The 24,330-nt window shown below is 30.3% G+C and overlaps 2 protein-coding genes across 2 annotated transcripts; both read left to right on the forward strand.

Moving 5' to 3' along the window:
* On the forward strand, nt 1–2,800 carry LOC115710156 (uncharacterized). The gene is made up of 6 exons (XM_030638491.2): nt 1–314; nt 1,142–1,187; nt 1,493–1,619; nt 1,797–1,870; nt 2,231–2,334; nt 2,478–2,800. The coding sequence occupies exons 1-6, from the start codon at nt 27–29 to the stop codon at nt 2,514–2,516; spliced, it is 678 nt and encodes a 225-aa protein (XP_030494351.2). The 5' UTR covers nt 1–26; the 3' UTR covers nt 2,517–2,800.
* Nucleotides 2,801–21,053: 18,253 nt separating this feature from the next.
* On the forward strand, nt 21,054–23,012 carry LOC115708787 (cytochrome P450 94B3). Its single transcript, XM_030636796.2, has one exon. It carries the CDS (start codon nt 21,328–21,330, stop codon nt 22,882–22,884), a length of 1,557 nt encoding a protein of 518 aa, XP_030492656.2. The 5' UTR covers nt 21,054–21,327; the 3' UTR covers nt 22,885–23,012.
* The last annotated feature ends 1,318 nt before the right edge of the window (nt 23,013–24,330 follow it).

A 24,330-nucleotide genomic window follows, 5' to 3' on the forward strand; every position in this document is an offset into this window, starting at 1 on the left:
AAAAATAAAAGATAGAACTGCCCACTATGAGAGTGTGGCATATAAATAGGGGTGAAAAGGCGCTGCCTTTAGTCGGGAAAATAGGCGCGATTTCTCCACAACACCACTCTCTTCTCTCCTCTTCTACTTTTGTCTTCGAGGGTTCCTTCCTTTCTTCAAGCCCGGTGGTGGTGGTGGTGGTGGTGATGGCGGCCATGGACGGCTCTTCTTCTCCACCATCTGATTCGAATCCATCATCTAATGGTGCTTCAAAGTTCCTCTTAAACCTTCCCTCTCGCGGCCTCTTCTCCTCCACCGTTCTCTCTTCGAATCCGGTGATCTCTTTTCTCCCCTCACTATTTTCTTTACCACGAAACAAAATAAGAGTTTATGAATTTCACTTAATTTAATTTTATTATCTTTGTTGAATTTTTTTTTTGTTGATGTTTGGATAAATATGTGGAGAATGTGGGTATTGAGAAGTGTTACAGTTGAGTTTCTAGTAGTTTTACTCGATTGATATTCGAGATTGATGAAAGCTTTGATTTTTAGTTTGAATGTAGTTTAATTAACATGTATTTGGTGTAGAAAAGCTGTTGATTGAGAATTTCTTTTCAATTATTTATAAGTGATATTTGTGTCAGTACATGTATAAGAAGCGAAGAATGAATGATGGGGTTTGCTTAGATTAGCCAACTTACTGAGTATTGGGTTTTCAATTGTTTGTTTAGAAGAATAAAGTTTTGGTGGATTGATGTGGCTTTAGTTTTTCAATTTGAAACACATCAAGATATGTATATCACCAAATGCAGATGTTTTGCATAAGGTGAATTGATGTGGCTTGAGTCTCCTATATATCTAATAGCAATAAATCACTTTATATATTGAAGAACATGTCTTTTCTTCCTTGATTGAAGTCAGTATATTTAACAGTTATCTCCATGTCCATCCCATCCTTGAAGATTATAATATAGAAATTGTCTGAGTACAGCTGACCTTCTAGTTTTTGATGTTGAATTTTGTGAATATATTTGTTAATTATTTGTGCTAGAAGTAACATTGATGTTTATTATACCTCTTTTTTTTCAATGAATAGATTTTTACAAATTTGTTTTAGGCATGTTGAAGTATATTGAACTTAGTTTGTGCAATTTTTTTGTAGGGTGGAATGCGGGTTTATGTATGCGTCCATGACACATCGCCCCCAGGTTTTCTTCACTTAATTGAATCCTCAGCTTGTGAACTTAAATATGGAGAAATTGCTAATCCTATTATATATTTCATACATTATTTTTTTCTTGGAAAAAAAAAAGAAAAACAGAAATTTTTAAAGCAATGTGTGAGCATTTTCAGTTTGAATGATAACAATTACTATGGTCTCTTGATTTTTTGTTTTTCTCATTCTTTCTTTATTTTCAATATGCAGGTAACAGACGCATAATGAAATTTTGGCATGAGACTAGAGCTTTTTATTTTGAGGATTTCTGACTGATGAGTGTTTGTTCGCATCCAGATGATCAACAGATCAAGACAAATCAACAGAACATATTGATCAGATCGCTTACACTTAGGAACAAGAAAGGTGATTCCAGTTCAAAGGATGTGAAAAGTGCAGGTGCAACTGAAAGTTCTAGAAAAAGGTAATGCTTCCAATAAGCTTGGATTTGTCTTCCTTCTGTTCCCTGCAAATGATAATTTATCTGGTAGTTGTCTTGAATGGAATTTAGTGCCTGGATACTTGAGTGTGCATAGTTGATTGTGGTCCTTATTTTCTGTTTCAGTCATCACATTTTTTTTTTCTCTATTGTTATTGTTAGGCCTGCAGAAAGAACTTTGGATAGCAGGGCTTCTGCGAAAAAAGCTAATAGTCAGAGTAGCACTTCTCGACAAGGTAGTCTTGATATTCTTGTTTGCCATTTCTGGTTTGTTAGACCTCATTGATCGTAAAGGCTGAAGTTATCCCACAAAACTATAATTTATCGAAGAAAGCAATCGCTTTCTCAATATTAGTTCAGATTGGTATATTGTGACTCAGAATGTACTATTACCATTATTGAGAGTCTCATAGTTGAGAATGGTATACTCACATATTCATAGACTTGTGTCTGCGCACACACACAAAAAAAAAAGTTCTAAGTGTAGCTACTTATTTCGGTTGGACCTATCCTATGCTTTTGATCGTTAAATTTCCTTTAGTCTAAATGATTACGTTGTCATTATTGTTTTACGAGTTTAAATGGCTTTCTTGAAGAGGGATCAAGCAATCAGGCATCAATTAAGGATTTCCAAGGTCTGACTGTAGAGAGACTTCGTGCACTTTTAAAGGCCAAAGGACTTTCTTTGAAGGGAAAGAAGGCAAGTATTAATAAAACCATCTAGTGATGCATGCATATATTGTCAACGTGGTGTGTTGAGTGTTGATCGTTCGAAGGCATTTTCTTTTCTTTGTCAGTGAAGAAGAAAATTTAGCTTCGTGACATGTTTTATTTCATTTGCAGGAGGAACTGATTGCGCGCCTCAAAGGTGCTAGCAGTTAAGCATAACGTAGAAAAAAGGACCAGGGAAGCAGCCGGGGAAGAGATTAGAGTGTGTTCACAAATCGTCGCCCAAGAGTAGCAGTCACTTTTCTTGATTTTTCGAGTGAATGTAGGAATGGAACGGTTTAGACTGGATATGTCCATAATTTGAACATAAAAACTTTTTTGTGAAGACAAAGGATTATATATTGTATAATTTTGTGTTCTTAATGTTTTTATGCTTCAAACACTTTATTATAAACTTAAAAAAGTTATTTGATGGCGTAGTGCAATTTTCTTGATCATATGCGATGAACATTATTGACATTACAAAATTGTATTATTATCAACTTTCCAGTTTCCATCATACATGGAATGAAAATGGAGTTTAGTTTAATCAAATTGACTTAGTTACTGAGGAGGAAAGGTCACTTGCGATTGGCTAGGTCTTATCCTCATCTAAAGAAATATGAGCATGTTTGGTTGATTGGAATCAAGATTGTAATGGAATTAAAATCGCCATTACAATGTTTGGTTTGTGTTTCTAACCTTTGTAATAGAATTCCATTATAATGGGCATTACACCAATCCTATGAATTCTCATTACACTCTTACACCTCATGAATGAGGATTACAATGACAACTAAATAATAAAAAGACAATTTTACCCTTTCTTTTTCTCACTTTGAAAATATAAAAAAATAAATAAAGCAAGGACATTTTTGTCAATTCAATTCTAATTACAATGTTCATTACAAAATAAACCATACATGGTAATAGTATTCCCATTATTATTACCATTACATTCTATTACTATTACACTTATATTCCGGTAAACTAAATACCACCTACAAGTACACTGTTTTCAAAGTTTGGGAACTCTTTGATGAAGATTGGGTTGAGTGATATAAGAAATTATAAGGTGATTGGTGTGTGTCCAGTTAAGCTCAGAAGCAGCAGATGAAGAGTTTCTTTTTCTAGGCACTGCTCCTCATGAGTTTTGTTTTTACAGATACACAATTGGTAAAGAAATATTCCAACAAATTTTCAAGTGTTTTTTCATATGATTATCATACAACATACCAATGTGATTTACCCCTTGTCTTTCCCCTTCTTCATCCTCCCATCCCTACCAAAATTTCCATGCTTCCACCTCTCTAATTTTAGTATTTAGTTAGGAAAAAAGAGAAACAAAAATTATTTTATTGTTTTTTTATGATATTTTTTTAATTTTAAATAGTTATTTATTTGGACTAATAAAATTATGTAACTTGTATAATGTGTCCATGTGTTTACTATGAAATGTTAAATTGCTAACTAAACACAGGTTTGGGATTTTAACTATTTTTAGAAGATTAATTGTTAGTAAGGTGAGACTTTTGGCCGTTTTGGCAATGCATGAAGAATAAGGATATGGAGTGTATTCATACAGTGTTTTTTCATATTTAAGAAAAAATTGTTGCTTAAATACTTATTTGTTTATTTTAGAATAATTAATAATTTTGTTTTTTAAACTTTCAATAATATTGATTCTGTCTCTTAAAATATATGACTTGTTCAAAATTACCTTCGAACTTTTATCGTGTCTTTGTAAATTAGCAAATTTGTCCCCTAAATTTTGACAACTATCAAAACACGCCCCCCAAAATAAAATTGACAAAGATTGAATATTTTTTTTAGTAAATTTTAAAAAATTAATTTAAATCTAAAAAATAATTTTGAATGATTAAGAAAATTAAAATTTTAAAATTAATTAAGAGATTTAAGAAATTTATTTAGATATAAAAAATATATAAAAAATTTAATTTTTGCAAAAATTAAATTTTACCGGAACAAGTTTGAGTTTATTTTTTTTTTCTCCAAAAATCTAAATTTGTTTAAGTAAAAAAAAAAAAAGAAATTTATAACATTTTTTCCAAAATAAGTTTAAGTTTTATTGAAATTTTAATTATTTTTCTTTATTTTTTAAGATATGAGTTTATAAATATAAATAAGTTTGATTTTTTTTTTCAAAAAAATCTTAGTTTGTTTAATTATTTATTAGATTTTTAATAATTTTAGTTTGATTTTGTAAGATATGTGTTTATCAATATACTAGAAGAAAGTTACGTGCAAGGCACGTATATTTAGTTTTATGTTATGTGTTCTATAATTTAATTAAGAAAAATTCAATAAATAATCATATAATTAAAATGATTTAAAAACTAATTTTAATTAGTGTGTGGGGTTATTTGAAAATCAATAGTGAAAAGTCAAATTTAAAATTTGCAGAAAGAGAAGAGGAGAATGGAGATTAGCTTGAAATATATTTAAAAAATAATAATGCTACACACTTACTATAGATACTTAACTCGAGCCGGTAATAATAAAATTATAGAGAATAAAGGTAGCAGGCATATAACTGGACATATGAAAGAAAGAATATAAAAAACAAGAAATATGATAGCGTCCAAATAATATTATAACAAAGCAATGCTCTCCAAATTTATCTTAATATCATTCTTCTCTTGAAGCCTCTCATCAATCTCATAGCACTCCATGATAGATTCAACAAAATATATGTGTTTTTGTATATTTGGATTCAACAAAATATATGTGTTTATGTATATTTATTTTGAGCAAATCAGTAAACATATATTTTCAACAAATTAACCCGATAAACTCAAGATCCACATATATATATATAGCTAAGTATTCAAATACAATTGTAAAATCTAAACTTAAAACAAAATCAAATGGACAATTCATGCTCAACTAATAAAGCTATATATATACTGTTATGATTACATCACCCCAAATATTCTTACTTGCTATAACCGAATTATAAAAATTAAAAAGTATAATTTGAGATATATAGACTAAAATCATCCAAATAAACAAATAAATTAGTTCCACATAGAATTATAAATGATACTTTTTTTAGAGTGTGTTTGAAGCTTATGTGAAATTTTTTAGATCTCTTCACTATTTTTTATCTTTATTTTTTTTTTTGTATAAATATATATGTATATAGAAAATTTATATTAAAAAAATGAAAAATATACGTACATATATTTTATTGTTGTTAATTAAATTCAAAATGGTATAGTAATAGAGAAAATTTAGAAATTAAATTTTTATTATGAATTTTTATTTATTTAAAATAATTAACTTTAATAAAAAAAAATTAGAAAAAATGAGAACGTACAAGATTAGGTATATATATTTTATTGGTTTTAATTAAATTCAAAATATGATAGTAAATTTATGTTTAAATAATATCACATGAGAACAATATATAATATTGTATATATATAAATAATATCAGTTCAAATATCAAATATCAGTTTAAATTTTTATTTTATTATTTTATTATATATAAATAATATTTTATTATTTTATTAAATATAAATAAAAATTCACACCCATGAATTTTTCATAAAGCAAAAATTTAGTTATATAGGCACACTTTATATAGAATAGAAATAATTTTGATTTGATTTTAGGAATAACTTAGGGTTTTTTTTGGTGAATGAGATGAGTATATGTTCCAACCACAACTTGTTATATACAAACTAACAACACCCTTGGGCCTGAAAAGATCTATCTATATACACAATCGAGTAATCCATTCTTTATCTATAACATGAAATGAATTCCACTCCTTATCTCAAACTTAATTTACATGAAAAAATTGCACACTTTAATACTAAAATACTTGATTCCTACTTCTCCAAATGTGATAAGTCACAGCGGCTACTAATTATATTTTTTATTTTCTTCGCGTGTCCTTCTAATATATGATGATAATTTTTGTTTGTTTATACATATAAATATATATGTATATAATTGATATTAAAGGTTATAAAGAATAAAAAAGTGGCCATATTTTTCAAATTTTTTTGGTAACTACCGGCCGGAGAGGTATTGATGGGCCAGTGGCCTTTCAACTTGATTTACCTAACGATAGAGAATTATTAGGGTAACTTATAAAAATATTAGAATTTGGATTAATTTTTATAAAAATACTGTCACGCGAAAAAGTTTTCAAAAATACAGTGTTTTTATAAATACCAGTAGAACATAAAATAGAACAACTCAAAATTACTGTAGAACAACTAAAAAATACCAGTAGAACACTAGTGAAAACTTAACACAGTATACTGCAGTATGAAACTTATAAAAAAATACAGTAAAAAAGTAAAAAAATACCGACTCTTTAAAAAAAATAACAAAAGTTAGTATACTATGTAAATTTCCTAAATATTATCGGTGCTTAGTAGGTATCATACTGTTATTAGTGTAATTAAGTATTGAGTCCATATAACTTAAGAAAATAACCCTAACGAATCGTATAACGCCACTTATAAAAAGTACTAAGTATTATTAGTATTTAATAATAATGCTCTGTGACTATAGTATATGATTTCGTCACTTCACAGCCATTAATTATGTATCATTCACTAAAAAAAGACTTGTATTATCAATTTATGTATGTACCAACATGATAATTATGTCCCAAAAATTAGAAATGATAGAGCATAATAATAGTACTACTATTTTTCAAGTGTATTATTCAAATCTCAATTCATAATAATTTGAGAATTATTTGGTACTACTTGTTTTTCAATTGTGAATAACAGTCTTTTTTTAATAAGGGTTGTTGAATAAGTGTTGATAATTGTAATTTTTGTAATAGTGAGAGTGTTTTTTTTTTTGCAAAATTAATATTCGCCAAAGATTAAAATTTTAAAACAATTACTTTCTTTGGTTCTTTTCTTTTTCTTTTCTCTTTTTTTTTGTTTTTTTTTGAAAGGGAACAACCACTTTCTAATTGTTTGACATTAATTAATAAAAAAGCAAAATGTTCAAAAAACGTACTTAGATTTTTGGTTCTAGAATTTCTAATTGAGTTCAAATCTCCAACTTTTATAGGAGCATCCGTCGATTTTAGGTTTTAGTTTTACAATATGATTGTGTTGAAGACCTTATTAATTTTATTTAGAACGTCAAACTAAAATATTAAATACACTTAACAGCTACCAAGCTATGAATATATGATATGTTTTCATAAATATAAGATATGTTTTCGTAGGTAATTGCATGAATATGTCTCCTTTTGTACTAAGTCTTCTCATTCTTTCATGTGTTGTACCTTTTCTAATATTAGTAAGAACTGTAATTTTGCGGCTCACAATGTCGCTAAGTGGGCTTTTACCCACCAAGTTTATGGATCGATCCCGATCAATTCTGTACCGGTAAACATTTTATGTAACGACCAGGAGGTCTAGCTTTACTTGTTATAATATAATCCTACCCTTGTTTTCAAAAAAAAAAAAAAAGGTAATTGCATGAATATGATGTTTAATGTGATTTTATTGAAAAAATAAAATTTTTGTTTGTGTGTGTTTGTCTTACATTGCTGTACGTACACTTAGTGGCTATTAAGCCTTAACTCTATAATAAAATTTTAGTAATTTGATAAATTAAATTTGTGTGATTTTATAAAAAGAAAATATATATTAATTTATTTAATTAAATGTTATCAAATAATGTATACTTCCATTTTAATTACAATTAGAGATAGAGCATTGCAATAAAGCATCAGTGGTGCATAGCACCTTCTCGACATGTCGCGTTGCGATTGGCTAGCGATACTCTCTAAAAGCTATTATATTAAATTATATGAGACTCGATACTTAGTTGGACCAATAGCGATATTAACACATAGGAAGGTGCTAGACACCACTAGTGCCCTTTAGCATTTCTATTAAAGATATTGTAAATTTGTAACTAATGACAATTATAATTAACTTAAAAACTACCTATAATTAATTAATTAATTTAAAAAATAAAGCACAGACAAAAGTTATGCAACATAAATGTTTTGCTCATGTTTTATGAAGTGCACAACAAAAGTCTCTCTTCCCAACAAAATTTAGTAATAGCGATGAAACTAATTAATTGGAAAAATGCTGATGAAACATTATTGATCTAAATTTATCGATTCGTCCAAGTTTTTATCAGCAGTAAACTTTATTCTAATGGCACATGGTATTTTCTCGCGGGATATGTAACTACTTTACCGATAATAGCCTAAACACATTGACAAAAATGGTATCTAACACGTTTCAATGTTTACACTCTATAATTTGTTTTGGAGTAAATATTATTTTGGATCTTGTATTTTGCGAAAATTATTAATTAGACTCTGTGTTTTGTTAAATGATAAAATAGACAAAATGGATCCTGTATTTTTCAAAATAGTAAAAATAAAATTCTGAGCTTAATTTTTGATTATTTTTTTTTTAATATAATCAACTTGAAAATAATTTCTGATATGAACAGATACAGAAAATGTAAACAATTTTGTCATAACACTTTTAGATCGGATTATAATTAAATTTTATTTTGACAAAAAATCAATTCATGATCCTATTTGTACTATTTTAGAAAATACAGGGTCTATTTTGTCATTTAACAAAACAGATGGTCCAATTAATAACTTTTGCAAAACATAAGTCCAAAATGGTATTTACCATTTATTTTATAAATTTTTCGATAGTTTATTATAATGTGAAAATAAGAATTTAAACAACCTAATTATTTAACACTACTGAGTGTAAGTTGTTGGAAAATATTATAATTCAATAGAAAAATTAAAAGGATAAATACCATTTTGGACCTTGTATTTTGCAAAAGTTACAGATTGGACCCTGTGTTTTGTTAAATGACAAAATGGGCCCTGTATTTTCTAAAATAGTAAAAATAGGACCTTAAGCTTAATTTTTGATAATTTTTTTTAATACAACCAACTTGAAGACAATGCTTAATACGAACAGATACAAAAAATGTAAACATTTTTGTCATAGCACTTTTAAATCGGATTATAATTAAACTTTATTTTGACAAAAAATCAATTCAGGGTCCTATTTGTACTATTTTAGAAAATACAGAGTCTATTTTTGTCATTTAACAAAACACAGAGTCCAATTAGTAACTTTTGTAAAACAGAGGGACCAAAATGGTATTTATCCAAATTAAAATAAGAAATACAACTCTATGACAAGAATAATACAAAGACACAAATATAAATTAAATAATATTACAACTTTGTTGCAGAAATATACATAAAATTGAAGATATATTTGGACATGAAGAGAAATACCACATAATATATATTAAACTAGAAGATAATAAATAACATGTAATTTCCATCTACAAGCACTTAAGAAGAGGATAAATAGAAATAATTTTCAGTATTTATCAACTCTATATAATTTATAACAAAGTATTATTACCGTATACAATCAATTCAGCACAATGAAAACATATATAAGAGTTATTAGCCATATGACCAAATTAATGTACATAAATTATATATACCGTTTAATTAGTTCATTTCATAATATTTTTTTTTTCAAAAAAAAAATAGTTGATTTCATCATATGGAGTAATAATTGACGTGTGCATTATTAAAATGCCACGTTTTAATTATTTTTTTCTTTTATTAAATTGATGTGCATACATTTTCTAAAATCTTTTTTCAGGGACATATATTTTTCAAACTTTGAATATGCTTTTTAGTTTTTACTAATAAATATATCATCAACACTTATAATCGATATAGGGGATCTTCTAAACCTAATTAACACATTATTAACTAATAATTGTACTAGGTCCACGAAGAAAAAGAGCAAAGATTTTATAACATCTAAGGTAACTAATATAAATTAATCACTAATACATAAATATAATATGAAATAAAACACACACAAATTATTAAGGGGAATTATTTTATATACTATTTTTTTAATTTTTTTTTTTAAATTTATTACTGTTTGGGTTTCTAAAGTGGTTTATCCAATAATTTCTATGTAGGTTGTTATACGATTTTTAATTACGATTTAAATTGCTCTTTAGTTGCAATAGGAATTTTCATATAGACTTTCGTAAAAATACAAAAAAAAAAAAACTATTTTAAAGTATAAAAATAAAAAAAATCTCAATTAATAATCACACCAAATTAACCTAATGTCATTAGTAAAAAAAATTTAGGGACGTGCGTAATTATGTGGCCGCAATTTGGACGGTGTGGCTAGTTGCTTTCACCTTTGAGTCCAAAACTTTCATATTTCAATTACTCATGAGTCATGATATCATTACACATGTCAAGTCTTATCTTCTTCTAATTAATTAAACAAAAGAAAATTTGATTAATATTTGGAGAAGAGGGGGACCTAATGTTCATGTTGACATTTAATTTTGGCAGTTATATATGTGTTATTATTACGGCGCCATATGTTTTGTCAATGTTACAAAATAGTACTTCATCACTTCATAATAATACTATAATTGAATACAAAATTAAACCCACGTGCTATATACTTATTTTACGCAAAATGGATAATGTTTTCAGCTCACTAGCAATAATAATAATTTAATTTTATTTACATTCTGTAGGATGATAATTATATTTATTATTAAAAAAATAAATTTAAACTATTTTTAAAATTAATTTCAATAGTTATTTTGATTTTATTTTTATATTTTTTAAATTATGTATGTGTATTTTTATTTTTCTTAAAAAAATTAATTTCAATAGTTATTTTGATTTTATTTTTATATTTTTTAAATTATGTATATATATGTATATTTATTTCTTAAAAAAATGAATTTTTTATAATTTTTTTGTCATAATATTTAAAATATGATTTATTTTTATATTATAGAAATATTTTTTAAGAATATAAATTGTAAGAATAAAATTTAAAAACTTAGTACAATTAAAGATATAAATTTTATATAAAATAAAAATTATTAAAATAAAGTGTCTTTAAAATTTTTTTGCGTAAATAATTTTTTTTTTTAGAAATTATCTTTCAAATCAAATAAAATAATATTTATATTGAGCTAACCGGCCAGTGCCCTTCATTGTCACATTGAATTTATTGGATGGTGGCAAGGTGGGCAAGTTGTTCACTTGTTCTTAAATTGTTAAATTGGTTGTAGCTTTTACAATATTTATGAAAAAAAAAATGTTCAAGAGGATGTGTGTATTAATATATTATTTTTATTGTGGTAGCTTCTTCTTTTTCCACTAATTAAATTATCATTATTAATGTTACTTCACGTATATTGTTTATGCAAAAATTAATTAAGCTAATATATGGTGCAATTATTTGCCAAGACTTTGTGCGCAGTCTTTTATTTTAATTAGTCAATATTTACTCTTTGTTTGAATATATATATATTATATTAATATTTATTTATTTAAATTTCTTGCATGGCCAACAAACAAAATGACATCATTGACCTCATAAATAAATGATCTGATCAATGATGCCATTATTTTTTTGTTTAGTTGGAACTTTTTAATTAATATTATATTTATTCTATATAGATGATCATATTTTTCACGTTTAATTTGTTTTGAAATGGCCGGACGCCGGAGCCCTCTAGAGTGCTGGCCCACTCGTATGGTCTTCACTACACCCTTCAAGTTGATCTTCCTATAGCTCGTCGACATTTATATGCCCATTAATTTATATTTTATATATATGTATATAGTATTAATTTTACCAAAATTAAAAATGAATAACTTTGTTAAAAAAAAAAATTAATTACTCTTAGCTATCACGAGCTTAAGAGTACAATTCATATGGATCTTTCGTTCTCAATTAGTAAATTTGTTCCAAAATTTATGTCATTACTAATTTATACCCCTTAAAATATGAGTTGTTAAGGTTTTGCAATAAGTAAGAAACACACATAGATTTACGACAAGCGAAAAATCTGAGAAAGTTGGGTACAAGAACTGTGAATGGGGAAGAAAGGGGTTTGTTCGTCGATGTCCCATTTTACGGTAAGTTTTTTGGTTTTTATTCTTCTATTTTTTCTTCTTTCTAAAACAAGGTTTGTAGTGTGCGTTCTAAAGATTAGGGTTATTACGATGCTAAAAATTCAACAAAAAATAGATACTTTGATTAAAATCCCGTTTGTACTAACTTTTATCTACATGTAAAAATTAGAGTTTTTAGTTATTTTCTTTTGTTTGTTTGGTTATGGTCAGAGAGCAGATGGGAGTTATACTTTGTCAAAGTTTTTTGGAATCTTAAATGGGGTCGATAAGGTTTGTAGGGTATATCTTGAAAATTACCTTGATAACGTAGCATGGAGTTATATGACACATGGCAAGAATGGTCAACGCTAGACGAATAAAAGATGGACAAACAGGTTACTCGAAAGGAACCAAGCTGAGTATGCATGCACAAAGCCCGTCCAGCCAAGTATAAGTGCTGAGCAGAACATGTTGTGTACCCTTTCAGGTAGCCGAAAAGGTATTATGCGAAAGAGCACCTGACCAGTACATTGAGTGACCAAAGATCCATCTCACAGAGAACGTTTGACTAGTAAATTCGCGAGAGAAATATCCAGATTCATTCCTTAGTTGATTCTCCCAAAAATTGATTGAAGAAGATTCATATTTTCATGGAATTAAATTAAGAGAATTGTGAGATTGCTCAAATCTCCATGATTTTCTCTCTTTATTTCATAATTAAATGTAAATATTCTACATCTTCTTTATAAATAGTGAAGTTATTTCACTAAAAGGGAAATCGAACTCTGTATTCTTAAGAGAGCAATTACTTTGCTAAAATATTTGTAATAATTTTTAGAGATATTGAGAAACTCACTTGGTCGGTCCTTGTGATCATGATATTATTTCATAAGCAATACAACAAAAAAGCGAGTAGGCTATTACTGCTGAAAGGGGCTGAACCTCTATAAATTTCATGTTTCGTTTATAATTTTTTGTAATCTTTATTATTAGGGATATTGGCGGCTAAACCACCTGAACTTTACGGTTTGTAACACTTAACCACAAAAATTGAATTTTTGGCGGCTAAACTACCTAAACCCTGGTTCCGTTTTGCTCTGCACACCTCCGTCCAAATATCACAGTTAAGTGCCACGGTGGACTGTCCACGTGTACACACTTGTACACGTGGTAATTTTTTAGTGGTTCACGTAATTTTAATTTTAAAAATACTAAAAATAATTTAAAAATTAAAAAAAAAAACAATTTATAAAAATTAAAAAAAAATATATATTTTTTTTGTTTATTCTCTTTTTCTTTCTCTTTCTCTTTCTTACAGAACCCCCCTCATTCTCATCAATCCTACCTCCCCCATCGTTCACATTCTCATCAGCTTCGTCAAAATTCATAGTCAATCCTAACCCCATTTTCATTCTCTGCACCCAATGATCCAAGCATATTCTCTGCATTGAAAAAGTAATTCCAGACCATACCTTTAGACACTGGCATCAGCGGAACCGATTTCATCAACTCCGGTGTACGTGGCGGCGAAGAAGACGAAGACGGCTGCGCCGCCACTTTCTAGCCAACATTCCTTCTTCTTCTTCCTCATCTTCATCTTCTTCAGTAATGGCGATGGAGTGATTTTTGCGTCCTGGTTTCCAATGCATAGTTGGGATCTCGGGCAAGCTTGTAGCTCGCTTAAGTTGTGGGCTTGGGGAGAAATTGGGAAGAGGAGGCGACAGAGGAGGAAGGTTATCGAGCGGAGGAGGAGGAAGGTTATCGACGTCGATCTGTAACACCTTCGCGCCCGAGGGCTTCGACGAGGACATCTGCGCCTTTTCGTGGCTCGTCGGGACTGAATCGAGAGACGAAGGTGTCGGGGTCGGAGTCGGAGGAAATGGCGGTGGGGGTTGGGGTTGTTACGGCAGAGGAGGAGACCGGCAGAGGAAGAGGAGGGCTAGGGGTTCGGTTGGGGAATTTGGTCTTGCACGCAGCAAAAGAAGAAGAAGAAGAAGAAAAGAAAAAAAAAAAGAAAAGAAAAGAAAAAAAGAAAAAAAATATTTTTTTTTATAATTTATAAATATTTATAATTATTTTTTTAATTTTTTTTTAATTTTTTTAAGTATCTATAATTATTTTTTAAAACTAATATTACGTGGACCACTAAAAACTTGCCACGTGTACAAGTGTGTACACGTGGACAGTCCACCGTGGCACTTAACTGTGATTTTTGGACGGAGGTGTGCAGAGCAAAACGGAACCAGAGTTTAGGTAGTTTAGCCGCTAAAAATTCGATTTTTGTGGTTAAGTGTTACAAACTGTAAAGTTGAGGTGGTTTAGCCGCCAATATCCCTTATTATTATACAAACACTTTTAATATTTTTTTATTGACTCCACGTCAAGAAGAGTCAATTCAGGCTTAGAATAATCTCTTTCCTAATGAGGTTTTTATTTAAAAGTGATAATTAAATGTATCACAGGTTAGGTACCTTAATAAGTGTGGTACAAGAGAAATATTAGATACATGTTTACTGAGGTAATTAGGCTAGGTAGCCTATCAGCTAGCCTTAACTCCTGCGTTTTCCAGAGTATATAATGTGTTTCATGTCTCCATACTGAGAAAATATGTATCAAACTCGACTCATATTCTGAGTTGTGATGATATTAAACTTCAGACAAATTTATTATATGGGAAAAACGTCTTGTCTAGGTTTTGGATTAGAAAAATGAAATAAGACAATTTCACTAGTTGAGAAAGTGCTATAGAAAAACAGCAAGATAGAAACAACAATTTGAGAGTTAGAATCATAAATATGGGGGTAATATCCCGAATTGTATACATAAATTTCGAGGACGAAATTTCTATATGGAGGGAATGGTTGTAATATCTCGATAAGCCTAATGGTAAATAATTAGGGTTTATATTTATATTATGAGTTAATCAGGTAATAAGTGGGATTATGATCCTACTAATTTATTTCAGCATAAAATTTAAATTTTGCTATAAGTGAGTAAATAAGCGTAATTTGTTAATTATGGAGATTTATATAGCATGTGTGAATGTAATATGAGCTATATGTGGAATAAAAATATTTTCAGGTTCGGGGACCCTGAAGACTCGATAAGTGGATATATAAGCGTAATTTGTTAATTACAGAGATTTATTTGAAATACCTGGATATAATATGAGTTATTTGTGAAATAAAATTATTTTCAATTTTGGCTACCCTGGAGACCCGATTGGAAGCCAAAAATTTCACAACAGTTTTAGTTAGAATATTGATAAGATTATTGAGATAAGTTAATTTTAGAAATATCGAGGTATTTTAGAGTACTCGAAGTTGGCCAAATACCCTAGAAATAGAGATTTCTTAGTAGCTAAGAAATAACAAGATAACTATTAATAATAAATTTTTATTAATATTATTATTAATATTATATTATTATTATTAATATTATTATATATATAAAACGAAACTTCGTTCGTTTGTTTAATATATATATACTAGGTGAACGTACGTGCCGAGCCACGTATTGCTAATTTTATTTAAGATTTTAGTCTTTTTAAGATTTTAAATATATTTTATTTTTAAAGATTACAAATTTTTTTCTTGAAAAAATTAAATATTTATATTCGAAATATCTTTATATATTTGAAATATCTTTATATTTGAAAAAATTAAAGATAGAAATAGTATTTCTGCTAAACCATGACACTTGAATTATCGGGGCGAATTAACACCAACCAATAAGAAAGAAAAAAAACAGAGAACGGTTTCAAGGTGGAGTATTGTGTTTAATATATGAGTTTGCACGATCAGATTTAGAACAATTACAAATAATGAGAAAGTAGATACAAAATTAAATCTAATCAAATTTAAATTTAAATGGTATATGATTTAGATATTTTTAATTAATCTATTTAATATTTAATAATTATTTAGTAAAAAAAAATATCTACAAACATCATAGTGAAAATAATAATAATAATAAAAAAATAGTTATCCTTATATGATAGAAAAATAGAAAAATTAAATTTTATCATCAATTAAAATTAATAATTATACCTGTATAATTAATAGGTTAAAAAAAAAGTAATGACCTATATTATAGATAGATATATAGATTATGGAGTGCAAACACTTGGACTAATTTGATGACTCTCTATTGCCAAAAATTTATTCACATTAGAATAGAAAAGAAATTAATAAAGCAATTAATATTCTCCCTATATAGGTTTGTTAGAGAGATATGTGGCTAAGATGATTTTTTAAATTTAAAAATAGATTATTAATATTTAAAAGATTGTTTAATTTTTTGGGTTTAATTATTGGGTTTATTTGTTAACGGGATATCAAACCTAATCGTTAAATTTAACAGAATATTCTTTTATTTTTAAGTATATTCTGTTAAATCAAGAAATGCCGTTAGATAGACACTTTTAATATATAAAGATATTAAGTTTTAAATTAACAGTAGAAAAGAACGAAGGAACGAACAAACAAACTCTTATTTTTCTTTTTTAGACAAAATTTTTTCCTCCTATATCCATTTTTCTTAATTTTCAATCCAAAACTTAGCGATCTAAGCTTTGGTAGTAGCACGATAGCAAATCCTTAAAGAGGGAAAGTTTAAGGTATGGTTTAATTTCGTTTTAAGTTTAAAAACAATTAGTTTCGTATAGGAATTTTGTAAATTAGAATAGTTATGAAGGTTCTGACCTTATAGAATTGTTCTCGGGTAGTCATGGACTAGTTCCGATATTTTCTTGTTGAATTTGAAGTGATTTTAAGTTAGAAATCGAGTTTGGAACTTTTTAAAGCTCAGTCTGAACGTTAATGGCGTTTTTCATTTAAGGGGTCGAGTTTTATTTCTGTTACGTAAGAATGGTAATATTTATGGTATATATGCGCCTTGTGAAGTTTGGAGTGATTTGGATAAGTTTTGGTAGTGTTTCGGTGAGTGCGAAAATTGGGATTTTCGAGTTTTATAGTTTTTTAGAAATTTCTAAGAGATCATAAATCGTATTTTTATCAGAACTTTTGACTCGTGTGTCCGTTTTGGACATTCTATATACCATTTTGAAGCTTGCAACGAGCTTTACAATATGGTGAGCCAAAATATAAGTTTTATTTTAGTGTATTTATACCGCGGAGTTTGGTAGAAAATCCTAGATTGTCTTATATTAGTATTAAGCAGTGTTTTGGGGTAAACACTTATTGGTTTACTGTTGTTGTGACATAGGGCCGAGATCATCGGGGATAGTTCTCCACTTGGGTTGGCCGAAATGTATGAACCTGGATTAAAGGTAAGAAAAGTATATTGTACTGCATAGTACGTTGTATGTAATACAATTAGTATTGTTATGAATTGATTAATATTGAGATATAGTTAATATTGTTATATAATGAGAAGACTAATTGGCTGAATATTGATAATGTGATGTTCTTATGCATGTGATATATGGGCTCACCTGATTAGGTGATGTAATTTTCCTGACAACGTACTGGGCGTAAGTACGGGTGTCAGTGATATATGATGAGTACCGAGCGTAGGTACGAGCTCACCTGATTAGGTGATGCAATTTTCCTGGCGACGTACTGGGCGTAAGTACGAGCGTCAGTGATATATGATGAGTACCGAGCGTAGGTACGAGCTCACCTGATTAGGTGATGTAATTTTCTTGGCGACGTATCGGGCATAGGTATGGGCGTCAGTGACATATGATAAGTACTGGACGTAGGTACGGGCTCGTCTGATTAGACGATGCGATATTGGTGCCAGATTATGGCACCGGCTCACCTGATTAGGTGATGCAATTATATATAGGGGTGCAGGTTTTTGGCACAGGCTCACCTGATTAGGTGATGCAGCTATGCAACATATGGGTGCCAGGCTATGTCACGGGCTTGCCTGATAAGGCGATGCAATACAAGATTATCAGATTAAAGCATCGACTTGCCTTATTAGGCAACGTGATGTTTAGGGGTGTTCACGGATTGGTTTGGTCTGGATTTTCATAAGTTTTGAACCAAACCAGTATAACGGTTTTTTCAATATTAGAAACCAAACCAGACCAAAAAATTTCTCAAACCAAACCATTAAGAACGGTTTGGTTTGGTTCGAAACCACGGTTTATGTAGAATTGATAATTATTCATATTTTTTTAGTAATTATACTATTTTTACTAAGTTTTAATTTTATTTTTCAAAATATATATTTAACATGATAAGTAATAGATCTATAAGATATAAATAATGATATAAAAACATTCTCAAAAGTCAAACATAACATAAAAATCTAAAATTTATGCAATAAAAAACTTGACACACAAAAAAGTTCTAAATTATACATATAGTCATATATAAAAAATATATAAATTAATTATTTATTATAAACGGTCCGGTCCGGTTTAACCGTTAATTATATATTACGAACCGCAACCAAACCATTACGACGTAAATGGTCCGGATTGACCAAACAACCAAAAACGGTTTCCCCGGTTACGGTTTACAATGGTTCGAATTGTAGTGGTCCGGATTTAAACCACAGTTTCCCGGTTTATATGAACAGCCCTAGTGATGTTATGAAGATGGTTGCTTTATGAGGTAACATATATATTATTTATATGATTAAATGAATATGAATTTCATTATTGGTATAATGGTTTTGTATCACCAAATATCTGTATACTGATGTTTATTCGTGGCAGATGCCAGTAGTGATTTGGATTTCATCTTATGAACAATGTGTGATGGTTTGATTCTTATTGTGTATGAATGACTATTCAAATAATAAACTATATGATTGTTACTATTACTTTTCTTGCTGAGTTCTTGTGACTCACAGGTGCTATGTGGTGCAGGTAAAGGTAAAGAAAAGCTAGATCAACCATGAGGTGGCAGTCTTCTTCAGCAATGTACATATTGACCTCACTGGCCTGCGTGCCGAGTTGCCAGGAGTTGTTTTGGGCTGGCTGTATCTACTGTGTCGTATATATTTCTTTAGCAAAACTTTTTATAACAGGGATCCCCGGAACACGCTTTTTATGCCGTAATAATGTCCGTTTTTAGTGTTTTATTTTATTTAAGTTTTTAATATTATCACATTTTTTAATAATTAATTATTCTATTAGTATTAAACTGGTTTATAAAATCACACACGTGGCGTCCCTATAGATTAGGGCGTTACAGCGGATGTGGCCCGCCGGTATTGTGTCCGCTGGTATTAATCCAAATTGTTGTAGTGTACAACAGGGCCATCTGATCGCTAGTTTGGTAGGTAACTTTTCCATCGTGTGGTGCACAGTTATTGTAAGAGCATTGACATGTGTCGGTCAAAGGTTTCTCCTTTAAAAGTGGTTGCCTAGACAAGTCGTTGAATAAAAAGCACTACGGAAGCACATCCGTGCACTACCACAGTCTGACATAGGGGACAAGATTTGATTTGGTGTCAAAGGACATACAGCCGTCACTTAAAGCTCTATATGGAATATAGCTGGATAGAGTTCAAGACAGGTTGGCCAACTCTACCCCAGACTACATGACCATGCTATCCTTCTAGGCCATTTGTGAGAACTTCGTCATTTCTAAGTAATAGGCGAATGGTAGGAGCTTTAGAGTCTTCCCTGTTCGTATTAACATAGAGGATCCTTAGTTCCTCTAGGAACACTCCTTCTCACGTGAATCTAACACACGAAGGGTTCATGCCACAACGAGTAGTACATGGTGGCATCCTTCCATGACTGCTACGCATCATTTGCCCGAGAATACGGATAACAAGAAAAGATGGGAAAAATGGAGTGGTTGCTAGGTTTTCTATTTAAAGAAGATGAAATGGTTGATGGTAGGATTTTTCGAAGAATAGAGAGTCATTTATTAACCCGTTAATGATTCACACGTTTCCAGCTTTTATTTTATTTTATTTATATATATAATGTCCTTTTTTTTCATGTCAAACATTGTTAGACATGATGAAATATTATTTATGTCCAGTAATGTTAGACTTAAAAAAATTTCAAAACCTTTTTATATCCAACACTAATTTTACTAGACATTGAAAATGCATTTTATAGTAATGAATTCATTATCAAGCCCCACTTGTTTTACCTTAATAATGATCATAGAAAGAGCATTGCTATGAGGCATGAAGGTGTCTAGCACCACTATGGTGGTGCCCTATAATTAATTAGCAGTTTTTTATAATCTTTATTAAATTAAAATAAGCGAGACCTGAAAATTAATTGCACCAATAACGATATATTACACATCACAAGAATAGTAGGTATCATAAATGCTCTTATAGCATTTCTCTTGTAGAAAATAGCTAACTATTTATAATGTGCTACGTCATGACTAAACTACTAGCACCATCACATAGCAATACTTTTTATGAGTGTATTACTGAATTAAAAAATATTAAGTGACACTTAAGTACCACAAAATATGACATACTATTATTGTTGCAATATACTATCAAATCCACATCAGTAAAAGTACTTAATAGCTATGCCCTATAAAATTACTCGAGTTTCTTACAAATAAATCAGCTGCCCCCTCCATCTAGGTCCACCAATATAACTAAGCAAATTAATTGGACCTATATAATACATCTTCTAACACACTGCCGTAAATTATGTGGTTCCAAAAATAAAACAATCCTATAGAGTGAATTGACATAATTGTACTACTCCCACCAGTGCAGTGAAAGCTAGCTAAAGCTTATAAGCTAATAACTAGCCATTTTTAGCTCGAGTTTCATGTGATTGAGATTATTATCTTTTTCTTGTCTTTTTCCTTCCTAAGACCAAAGCCGATATTCCTACGCACAAAAGCACATATGGCCGGTTCTCTACTCACTAACACACACGTATAGTACACAAACAAAACCCACTATAAAAAATATATATATACTCATAAGTTAACACCACCATTACCTCACTCCACTCCTCATCAAACTATCTTGATAATAATATCCCAATTCCCAATATCTCTATCTCAATATAATTAATATTACAAATTAAATCAAGCCATGTATCTCTTCAATTTTCTTCTCATGCTTAACTCTTTAGCTCTCCTCTTACTATCACTTCTCATACTCTTTTTCCTCTTCTCAATACTAAGAAAATCCTATATTATATACATTAATAATAATAATACCACTCCTACTACTACTTATGGTCCCATTTCTTACCCTATAATCGGGTGCTTAGTATCTTTCTACGAGAACCGGCGCCGCCTTCTCCATTGGTACACCGATTTGGTGTTGTGCTCTCCCACAAGCACCGTAGTCGTGAAGCGACTCGGGGCTCTGCGCACGATCGTGACAGCCAACCCGACTAACGTCGAGTATATTTTAAAGACCAACTTTCCTAACTTCCCAAAAGGAGAGTCTTTCACTGAAATCCTCGGCGATCTTTTAGGCTGCGGGATATTCAATATGGACGGCGAGTTATGGTCGACTCAGAGGAAGCTAGCGAGTCACGAATTCTCGACTCGTTCGTTGAGGGAGTTCGTGGTGAAGACACTGGAAGAAGAAGTTAATGAGCGTTTGATTCCTTTGCTCGAAAACGCTGCCCAAAACGACACCGTTTTGGACTTGCAAGATTTGCTTAAGAGATTCGCTTTCGATACTATTTGTAAAGTCGCGCTCGGTCACGACCCGTGTTGTCTTGACACGTCACGACCCGTGCCGAGTCTTTTTAGAGCTTTCGACACTGCTGCTGAGATTAGCGCCAAGCGTAGTACCTCAACGGTGGCGCTGTTGTGGAAAATGAAGCGATTTTTTCGGTTCGGATCGGAGAAAAAGCTTCGTGACGCGATCGAAATCGTTCACGAATCGGTTTCGGAGATCATAACAAAGAAGAGAAAACTTATTCTTGAAGATGAAAATAAAGGTGGTGGTGATATGCTTTCGAGGTTTTTAATGGCCGGACACGACGATGAAGTAGTTAGAGATATGGTTATAAGTTTCGTCATGGCCGGACGTGACACGACTTCGGCGGCGATGACGTGGCTATTCTGGTTACTTTCTCAAAATTCAAAAGCAGAGAAGCTTCTACTCAACGAATTAAACAGATCATGTAGTAATAGCAATAATGTTGCATTGAATTACGATTCATTACAAGAGATGAGTTTTTTGAAAGCTTGTTTGTGTGAGTCGATGAGATTGTATCCTCCTGTGTCTTGGGACTCAAAGCACGCTGCAAACGACGACGTTTTGCCTGACGGGACTGTCGTAAAGAAGGGTGATAGAGTGACGTATTTTCCGTACGGGATGGGGAGGTTAGAAGAGCTTTGGGGGGGAAATTGTGGTGAGTTTAAACCTGAACGGTGGTTATTGGAAGATGATGAAACGGGTCGGGTTTTGAAAGCGGTTAGCCCGTTTAAGTTTCCGGTTTTTCAAGCTGGTCCGAGAGTTTGTTTAGGGAAAGAGATGGCTTTTACTCAGATGAAATATGTGGTTGCTTCTGTGCTTAAACGGTTTGAGATTCGACCCGTTTGTTTGGACCAACCGGTTTTTGTTCCTCTTTTGACTGCACACATGGCTGGTGGCCTAAGGGTTTCGGTTCGAAACAGATCCAAGTAGTAACAATATTTACGAATAATGATATAATTAATTGAGTGTATAAATATGGGTACCCATATATATGTATTGAGGTTTAATTACTCATTATGTATTATGTGTGTAATATATATATTTTTTTTTTTTTTGAAGGAAAATGTGTGTAATATATATTTAATCGAATGTAATATGTGGAAATGTATGATAAAAAAAATAGAATAGAGAGAGAGTGGTACTGTATAATTAGAAATATATGGTTGTGTTATTATTAATTTGATTGGACTATATATGTATAAGTTGGAACTCTTTAACATGTAATATGTTACTATTGCTGTCATGTGTTATTATTGTAGCAATTTTACATTTACATATTATACTTTCTTTCGATAGATTATAATAGTTTTATCATACTTACATATGAGCAAGTAATGTGGAAAACACACATAAGTTATAGCATTTATTAAATTACTAAAAACTTATTATGAGATTAAGACTTGTTACCTATATATATATTAAGTAAATGAATAATGTAGGATAAATTTAGATTTAATTACATGAAACATAGTAATTATTTTGTTAATAGCATGTTTTCACATCATCTGAAAAAGAAATAAAAAAAATAGAAGCATGTTTTCGTTATTTTTATATTAATTAACAATAAACTAAATATGGGAAAACTTAATATATGTAACCGTTCAAAATTAATAAAGAACTAAAAATGTGTGACGTAATCTATAATATAACATAATTAATCCATATTTTTGCATTATTATATATGCCTAATTTCTTTTGAGCGAGATAGAATGTGCATATTTTCATAAATAGTAGTTTTTTTTTTTTTTTTTTTTTTTTTTTTGAAGAAATTCACCGTTATTAAACCGAAGATCGTTTACAATAACGAGAGAAAATAGGATTAGGGATTTCACCCATCCAACTACATCTTCATCCAACTCAAGAGCATACTCAGCTAAACCATGTGCAGCCTGGTTAGCATTTCTCATAACATGAAGAACAGTTACTCCTGAGAAAAAGGATAAAAGATAACAAACATCCATTATTAAATCATTAAAACTAGAAAGATTCTTAGAAGGAGAATTAATGGCAGTGGAAACTCGCAGTGCATCAGTATCGATATGAGTAATTTGTAATCGTAACTGCAAAGCCCAATTAAGACTGTGAAATAAAGCTTTGGCCTCCATTTCGTCTGATCGAAAACAACCCTGAACTGGTTTGGAGAGTGCAGCAACTACAGTTCCTGTATGGTCTCTAATAACAGCACCAACACCCAAGATCTTGAGGTCATAGTTGACAACAGCATCCACGTTTAATTTGAAGCCTGCAAAGGTCGGTGGAGTCCATGGAATTGGTGGTTTCGGTTGCTGAACTGCTGCTTGCACAGGAGCAGAATTATTAAAATTGTTGCAGACAGTATTTTGCTTTTGGTTTCTGAGCTTTGATCGCATATAATTG

Source organism: Cannabis sativa, chromosome 3 (assembly GCF_029168945.1).
Source record: "Cannabis sativa cultivar Pink pepper isolate KNU-18-1 chromosome 3, ASM2916894v1, whole genome shotgun sequence".
In the NCBI taxonomy this organism is placed as follows: domain Eukaryota; kingdom Viridiplantae; phylum Streptophyta; class Magnoliopsida; order Rosales; family Cannabaceae; genus Cannabis; species Cannabis sativa.

Excerpts from the sequence above, each read along its gene's own strand:
- LOC115710156 (XM_030638491.2), top strand. The coding sequence starts at position 27 with ATGAGAGTGTGGCATATAAATAGGGGTGAAAAGGCGCTGCCTTTAGTC. Across the intron at positions 1,188-1,492 it reads CCATGACACATCGCCCCCAG|ATGATCAACAGATCAAGACA; the intron begins GTTTTCTTCACT and ends GTTCGCATCCAG. Across the intron at positions 1,620-1,796 it reads ACTGAAAGTTCTAGAAAAAG|GCCTGCAGAAAGAACTTTGG; the intron begins GTAATGCTTCCA and ends TGTTATTGTTAG.
- LOC115708787 (XM_030636796.2), top strand. The coding sequence starts at position 21,328 with ATGTATCTCTTCAATTTTCTTCTCATGCTTAACTCTTTAGCTCTCCTC.